Source organism: Drosophila kikkawai, chromosome 3L (assembly GCF_030179895.1).
Source record: "Drosophila kikkawai strain 14028-0561.14 chromosome 3L, DkikHiC1v2, whole genome shotgun sequence".
NCBI lineage: Eukaryota > Metazoa > Arthropoda > Insecta > Diptera > Drosophilidae > Drosophila > Drosophila kikkawai.
Window position 1 is genome coordinate 22798885 of NC_091730.1, and position 8238 is coordinate 22807122.

The 8238-nt window shown below is 46.1% G+C and overlaps 2 protein-coding genes across 3 annotated transcripts in view; one reads left to right on the forward strand and one right to left on the reverse strand.

The window, feature by feature from the left end:
• The window catches only part of rhea (Talin_middle and talin-RS domain-containing protein rhea), a 33119-nt gene extending 30376 nt beyond the window's left edge, over positions 1-2743 (forward strand). For both annotated transcript variants that reach the window (XM_017170834.3, XM_017170835.3), the window contains exons 15-17: positions 243-914; positions 1130-1707; positions 1770-2743. In XM_017170834.3, the coding sequence (XP_017026323.1) occupies positions 243-914; positions 1130-1707; positions 1770-2040 (1521 nt within the window). In that variant the 3' untranslated portion in view covers positions 2041-2743. The remainder of the gene's footprint in view (positions 1-242; positions 915-1129; positions 1708-1769) is intronic.
• Positions 2744-3576: 833 nt separating this feature from the next.
• Positions 3577-5368, reverse strand: LOC108077475 (isovaleryl-CoA dehydrogenase, mitochondrial). Its single transcript, XM_017170794.2, has 3 exons — positions 5087-5368; positions 4802-4927; positions 3577-4709 (listed from the first exon to the last, which is right to left on the reverse strand). The coding sequence occupies exons 1-3, from the start codon at positions 5299-5301 to the stop codon at positions 3788-3790; spliced, it is 1263 nt and encodes a 420-aa protein (XP_017026283.1). The 5' UTR covers positions 5302-5368; the 3' UTR covers positions 3577-3787.
• Positions 5369-8238: the final 2870 nt, after the last annotated feature.

An 8238-nucleotide genomic window follows, 5' to 3' on the forward strand; every position in this document is an offset into this window, starting at 1 on the left:
CTAACTCCACGCTCTCAAAACGAACTAATTGATGGCTCCAGTGAGATATGTTTGATATTCTTGGTTGTTACATTCAAAAGTTCACCCAGGAATCAAACATATTATTACTGTGGCCCTCGCCAATCTACTAAACCTCTCGGCCTGAAAACTCGACTAAAACCGAAACGCCTGGTGACTGTTATGCCTTTCCTGCTGCAAAATATCTGTACATACTAATCCCTGACTTTTCTGCCCTGACACAGATCGAACTCGACGAGAATATGAAGTTTGACGAAATGATTCTGGAGGCCGCCAAGGGTATTATGGCCGCCTCGGCTGCCTTGGTGCGCGCTGCCAACGCTGCCCAGCGTGAACTCATTGACCAGGGCAAGGTGGCACGCCGTCCGCTGACCAGCTCCGACGATGGCCAGTGGTCCGAGGGCCTCATCTCCGCCGCTCGCCTGGTTGCCGCCGCCACACACAGCTTGGTGGAGGCTGCCCAGAATTTGGTGCGCGGCGTCGGCACCGAGGAGATGCTCATCTCCACGGCCAAGCAGGTGGCTGCCTCGACGGCCCAGCTGTTGATTGCCTGCAAGGTGAAGTCCAATCCCAACTCGGAGGCCGGACGACGTCTGCAGGCTGCCGGCAATGCGGTGATCAAGTCCACCGACAACCTGGTGCACTCCGCCCAGCAGGGCCTGGAGGCCGAGGAGGAGCACTCGCTAAAGATCAACACATCGATGGTGGATGGTATGGCGCAGGAGATCAACGCCCGCTCCGCCGTGCTGCGCAAGGAGAAGGAGCTGGAGGAGGCGCGCCAGCGCCTGAAGCATGTGCGGCAGGCTCAGCGCTACGCTAAGAATGCCCAGGGCTTCACCACCGACGAAAGCGATACAGAGATTGCCTATGGAACGCTCAACAGGAGCCAGAACAATGTATGAGAATCCTTTTAAGCTCTCCTTTCATTTTTAGTTAGATTTTGCACCAGCGAATGAAATTGGCACTGAGATCGAAGGCTAAATTGAGGCACCAATTTCTTTCCAGTAGAGTAATTCGGAGGGATCCTAACCTGGTGTGGGGTTGGCCATCTAACACGTAACCAGTCTAACCTCTCTTCTCTCTCTCTCTCCTAACCCCGTAACCATAACAGACTTTGGGTCGCAGCGGAGGAGGAGGCGCTTACTACGGTGCCGGGGAAGTGCCCAGCTCACCGAGCTACTTCTCGGGCGGAAGCCAGCAGCAGCAGAAGCATCACTACAGCTACGCCAGCCCCCAGCCGCAGCACTTTCATCACCCCGGAGCAGTCTCGCCGCCGCCGTCCAACTATCCTGCCATGGAAGAGCCCAACGGAGACTTCCCTCCGCCGCCGCCGCCGCTGTCTACGACCATTTCTAACATGCAAACCGCCACGTCCGGTCACAGTAGCTTCCGCCCTAACCCCAAGCTAACAGCCAATGCAGTGCCCCGTCCCTATCCGGGCAGCCCGGGCGGCAGCAATGGCCTAACCTCAGCACCCACTAATACCAACTACCAGCACAGCTTTGAGTCGTCGTCCAGCATTAAAACGCAAAACTCATCTCCGCCGGCGGTGCCACAGAAGCCGGTCAACCGGAATCTGGAGGCGTGCGTGCAGGATCTGCATGACAAGACCTTTGGCCAGGGCGGCGTGGTGCAGCTGACGGGCGGCAATGGTTATCCCGGACAGAACTACGAGGGCTACACGTCCAGGTGAGTTTCAGCCGGAAAGCTATCCTCCTGCTCTGGCTAATCTCCGCTTGGTATGTCTGCAGGTATGAGACGCGTAACTTTGACAAGGCGGCCAACAACAACACCACCACCACCAGCAGCAGCAGCACCGATCTCGGCCTGGTCAAGCCCTTGGAGTCGAGCTTCTCGCAGATGACCCTCAACACCGATGGCGGCAAGATCAGCATCGTGGACCAGGGCTCGGAGCGACTCACCTCGATGACACAGCGCGTGATGGAGCGCAAGTCCTTCACGACCACGACGGAGTCCCGCTCGGAGACCAAGACGGAGAAGCATAGTTTTCGACTGGACTAGAGGCCTGCCAGACCTAAGTAAATGTTCGGGCAGGAGTCTGTCGATGTTTGCCAAAAGTGCTTTTAACATTTACACCCCACACACACGAACATACTAATAGAAATAATTTAATATTAATTGTAATCTAGCCACTAGCGAACTACGTCTATATATGCTTTCCCCCTACCATATAATCACCTAATATTAACAACCCTATAATCGCTATTCGACTTTCTATGTCTTTGTAAATCTGTTGTCTATCTGCCATTCAATTGCCAAAACACCATATATATCGATGGAGCAAGCCATAAACACCAGTTTATTATATAGTCAGGCGAGCCTCTAAAATCTAAAATCTAAACTTTAAAAACCAAATTGCAAATTAACCCCTAATAATCGTATAACCCCTACAAAATTGGTTCTTCATTTTCGTTGTTAATTCGATGCAACTTATTACTGTGCACTAAAAACACAATTTTTTATTTCGAAATGCGTGTAACCTTATTTAAAAAAAGAAAGAAAGAAAGTCCCACGTAGAACACACTCAAAATATCTATGTAAAACCCCTTACTATGTTCTAAAGTTGTGAATTCTGTTTGTTGTAATCATTATTATTTCTTATATCTTTGTATATACGTACATGTGCGAGTCGTGTATGCAGTTGCATATTTCAATTGTGTATTTTTTGTAAATTAATAAAAAAAAAAAACAATATTTTAACAGAGTTTTAAAAGTGTTTTGAATTTTTCGAGACGAAAGATACCAGTAAACTGCAAACATTGATGTCTGAAACTCTGCGAATATTAAGGCGTTGGTTACAAAAATGAGTATTGATATTTTTTAAGAAGGTGAGAAGTGAAATATAATTTCCTGAAACTTTGTCATCAGTGAACCAATTAACTTGAGAGAAAAACTCACTTCAGCAGAGTCTTAATCATGGAGCGCTTTACTCCAAAAGAACGCGCTGAAATAGTGACGCTTTACATTGAAAATAGTCGTTCAGTTGTGTTGACTTAACTTAATCGGACCCAGATTTCCAGATTTTACACCACCGGACTTCTTTTTGTGGGGATATTTGTAAAGCAAAGTTTACGCCAAACCATTGACGAGATCATGGCTAATATTCGTGCAGAAATCATCGCTATACCACCTGAGATGCTAGAAAAAGTAATGGAAATGCAGCAACAAGGGCACATTTTGTGTGTCCAATAGCCTGTAGAAATTCTAAAGAACCAAATTAAATAAAAATATCTCATACTTGAAAATCGGTTGTTTATTTTTAAAGATATTCAATGTTTACATACCGAGATAAAAGATGGCGCACCCTGTATTATTATAGAATTTCGCTTTTAATTTTTTGAAAATCGGACTACTATATCTTATAGCTGCCATACGAACGATCGGGAGATCCCAGAGATACCCAGAGATATGAGCTTTTATTATTTCAGTATTTGGGTATAAATTTTATGAAAATCATATAGCTGCTGTTTTAAAATTTAGATTTGTCCCAAAAATGTTCCTCTCGATTCAGTAACTATTTCAAACGGTTTATCAGTATTTCCTGTTTTAAATTATTTTTATTAAGGCACACACAACAAATTGTACAGTATAAAAGGATTTTATAAATCTCATTTATAAATAATAAAATAAATGCAACATTTAGTCTGTCGGGTAGTAGAGTTTATCCACAAAATTGCCACAGTTGTCATTCAATAAATGCGTTTCTGGTTCTGGTTCGGAGTACCTACAAGAGCTGGGCTGCTTGTTCCTACTTGTACTCCTGGTTTAGCTGGCGACCGATGAGCCAGCGCCTGATCTCCGAGGTGCCGGCTCCGATCTCGTACAGTTTGGCGTCCCGTAGGATGCGACCCGTTGGGTTCTCATTGATGTAGCCGTTGCCACCGAGGATCTGAATGGCGTCCAACGCCACCTGAGTGGCCTTCTCGGCGGTGTATAGAATGACGCCGGCGCAATCTTTGGGACTGCGAGTGCCCGCATCACAGGACCTGGCCACTGTGTAGAGGTAGCTGCGGCAGGCACCCAGCGTGGTGTACATGTCGGCCATCTTGCCCTGCAGCAGCTGGAACTCGCCGATCAACTGGTTCATCTGCTTGCGCTGGTGGGCATAGTCAAAGGCCACGTCGCAGGCGGCTTGCATTAGACCCACGGGTCCGGCTGCGAGCACCAAGCGTTCAAAGTCCAAACCAGACATCAGCACATAGACGCCCTTGTTCTCCTGGCCCAGCACATTCTTGGCGGGCACCTTCAGGTCCTGGAAGACCAGCTCGCAGGTGCTGCTTCCACGCATGCCCAGCTTGTCCAGCTTCTGGGCCACACTGAAGCCCTCCCAGGCGGTCTCCACAATGAAAGCGGTGATACTGTGCTTGTCCGGCACTCCAGGACCTCCGGTCTTGGCATACACGATTAGAGTATCGGCATCGGATCCGTTGGTAATCCAGAACTTTGATCCATTCAGCACATAGTAGTCACCCTTGCGCTCGGCGCGCAGCTTCATGGACACCACATCGGATCCAGCTCCGGGTTCAGACATGGCCAGTCCTCCGATGTGCTCGCCGCTGCACAGCTTCGGCAGGTACTTTTCCTTCTGTTCGGGAGTGCCGTTCTTGGTCAGCTGATTGATGCACAGGTTGGAGTGGGCTCCGTAGGACAGAGCCACGCCACCAGCAGCTCTAAAAATATATAGGTTAATCTTGATTCAAAGGTGTTCTTGTATATATAAAATATATAATTATTTCTAGCTTTTCCAAATGTTATATCTTACCGTGAGAACTCCTCCATGATGATGCAGTGATCGAGATAGGTGCCTCCAGTGCCACCAAAGTCTGGCTCTGCTGTGATGCCCAGGAAGCCAAGATCGCCCAGTTCCTTCCAGAAAGGACGCATGTCCCTGTGAAATCAAAAAAGTTTTAAATATATTAAGGCTCTTACATTTTATAGATTAAATTGAAATAAATAGATTTTAGTGTAAAGAAACTATAGACTCTGCCTATAAATTCCATTAAAGGCGATCCCCGAACTTGCATGTCAGGATCTTTTCATAGCCTACTTGAAGTTATCCAGCTTGTCGATCTCCTTGGCCAGTGGAGCCAGTTCCTTCTGGAAGAAACTGAAGGCGACTTCCCGCAACTTCTGGCGATCCTCGTCCAGCCCGAACATGGCATCGTTGACAGGATAGTGGGCGAGCGTTCGGGTCCAGGACACAGGACGATTGCCGCTCTGCAGGAGAGATCGGCATGACTTGGCCACAAATCGCAGAGCCATGTTGACGTTGTTTTAAGTGAGGGAGCAGAGTAAACTATTATCTAACTTCTGGTGATCAGCTGTTCCCACTCGCTACATCACCATTAGCACCAGCACTTCCCATCCCTAGGTTTGGGTTCGGACTCTCGCTGGTCAGCCGATAGTTGTCACTACGGATTTGAAGTGATATTTATGTCAAAAAATAAATATTTTGGATATTATAAAAATATTGTAGCTTTTAAATACTACATCCATGTCCAGACCATGTTCACCGATCTCCATACTTAAGCATAGTGTAGATACTTTTCTTTAAAAATTAGGTAAACTGAATAAAATTATAAATTATAAATATTTACTTTTATATATTAACAAATTATTTAATCTTCGATTTGTTTTTACTTCACCGAAATTGTATATTTCTGTTATTTTAAAATAAATTGAATCAAATAATACCGTGATGTTCATCGATCAATCTACCTTTTCCCCCAATAACCAACACTGGCTGCCGCTAAATTTGAATTCAAAAGTAGCCGCCAAGTAGGCTAGACTCTCTTAGTAATCACCATGAGAACACTGCTGGCCAAAAGTAAGCTTCCCCACAGCTGCTACTGGAGATGCACCCAAAACGAAGGAGAGAGGGAGCAGTCCTTGCACTGGGCTCCTAGTAAAAAAGCTGCGAGTCCAGTGCGCATGACTCACCAACGGCAAGTGGACGGGTTGCCGGGAAGCCGGCAGTAGCAACAACAACGAACAAGCCAGTGCAGGCGCAGGGATAAACATAAACAGAGTCAGGACGACGGTCTCAGTCTGGCTAGAGCTTCGGTCTAAATGGAATTAAAGAGGCGGCGACCGAGCCCCGGAGCAGCCATCGAGTCATCAGTAGCGCTGTGGTTGCCCATCGTGCGTTGTGCGTTGCCCGCGGAGCTTCGGATCCGGTCATCTTGCTGCTGGCCATATCGGATATCGGCTACGGATACGGAAGTGTGTGTTGCCCCCGGCGGAAGGCTGAAGTGATAATTAATTGATGGGCTTGGGAGAGGGACTAGAACTGGTACTATGACTGGTAATGGAACTGCCGCCGCTACTGGGAGCGTCAAACGTTCAGAATTTGATTTTAAGGGGCAGGTGTAACCCAAATAATTGAACAATTCGGTGGCAGGCAAATCGATAAGTGTCCCAGCGTAGTCATAAATAAGTCGTTGCTGGAGGAGCGAGCAGCTCACGTGTGTGCTGGGTTTGATTAATGGCCTCCACGTTGTGCGTTACGTTGCCAAGGATTCGAGGCGGCAGTTCCTCCCCCAATCGGCGTATCCTGTCAATCAACACGACTCCATGAGGAGGCGCTTCCCGTACGTAACCATCGCAACTAAGACGTTTCCTTGGATGCATCTCATCAAGCACGCTTCTCGATGTGTTGTTCAAGCATTCTCATTAAGGACTCATCCTCCCACCTGCACCTCATCATTATATTTTGGCCCCGCTAATGCCGTTTTAATGACTGCCGCCGGCCTTCTTGGCTAATCAATCAGCGGTGGCGACGGTGGCGGTGGCGGTGGCCTGGACCTTTTGCAATTCCTATTGCACTCCCTTTATGTAACGCAATCAACCCAACACGGAGCCACCGCGTTCGCACAGCAATTAAATGCCGCCCGGTCTATAAACAGATCTCACTGCCAGTGTCTCTCTCTCTGTGTTGTTGCGGCATTCTTGGGATGTTTGTTTGCTGGCTGGCTGCTGGGGCCCCTTAATGCCAAGTGGAATGAACTTGATGAGCAGCAGTTGCCACTTTGGCTTTGCATTGCATCCACGCCGTGCACCACAAAGGCATCTCTGATGGACGTGGATGTAGTGCGGCAATTGAACCCGACTGCTGGATAGCTGGGATGATAGGAGGGACTGGGATGTTGCGATGCTGGGATGCTGGCATGCTGGTGGGGGTTGCCTCCTCATAAACATGGCTGAAACACAAAACATGCAATCTGCCGGCTCAACACAACTTGAACTTGTCGCGTCCACTGCACGAAACTTTTGATGAACCCTCCGTTTTATAATCCCACTTTAATGCACCCTGACAAGTGAGGTCATCCACTGGGCCGCTTTACTTTCATTAGTGGAATTACTGAGGCAGTTTATGCCCAGTTAAATGACAATGTTGTAGCTTTAAGGGGCACCAAAATTTAAAGCATTCGTTTTTAGATAAATAGGAAAGGAAACTAACTTCTTGAAGATGAAGTTCATATACCCTTGCAGTTTGGATCATGGAAATTGATCATATTAAGCCTAATATTCATTAAGTTTAATTCGGAAAGCTTTTCTGTGTTAGTTTTTATTTGGATAGTAAAGCTGCATACTGCATTTAAAATTTGTTAAAATTTTGACCATTTACAAATTATTGAAAATTGGGTAACGTTATTTTCCATATATTATTATTAATTTATAGGGATCAAATGGCAACCCGCATATTTTATATCCGATCGCTGGTGTGCCCTCCATTCTTCAAAGAGGACTTCTTCTCAGGAAATATAAAATTAACTTATTGTGTTTTATTATTTTTAATAAATGACACTTTAAAATTGTATAAAAAGAAACCCCACTCAAACAAGTTCAAAACATTTTTATATTTCAGAAGTAAGTGGAAATATTTTGAAAAACAGAAAGTCTTAATTTTTAAGTTTATATTACTTCCCTTTCTCTAGTAGCTACTATATGATTAAAATCATAATACGCACTGCAAGGGTATAAATATAAATTGGTATTCAAAACATTAAAAAAATGTTAGTTGAAGGAATTGAAATAAAAAAAACTTCAGAACCATCTCTATAATTTTCTGTTAAGACTGCATTGGAATATTCTCTATACATTTTCCGGACAACATTTCTCCATAAAGATCTCTGAAGATTGGCTACCAATCGAACTCCTGCATGCTTGAATAGGCATTTCTGGTCTCAAACGGAATCC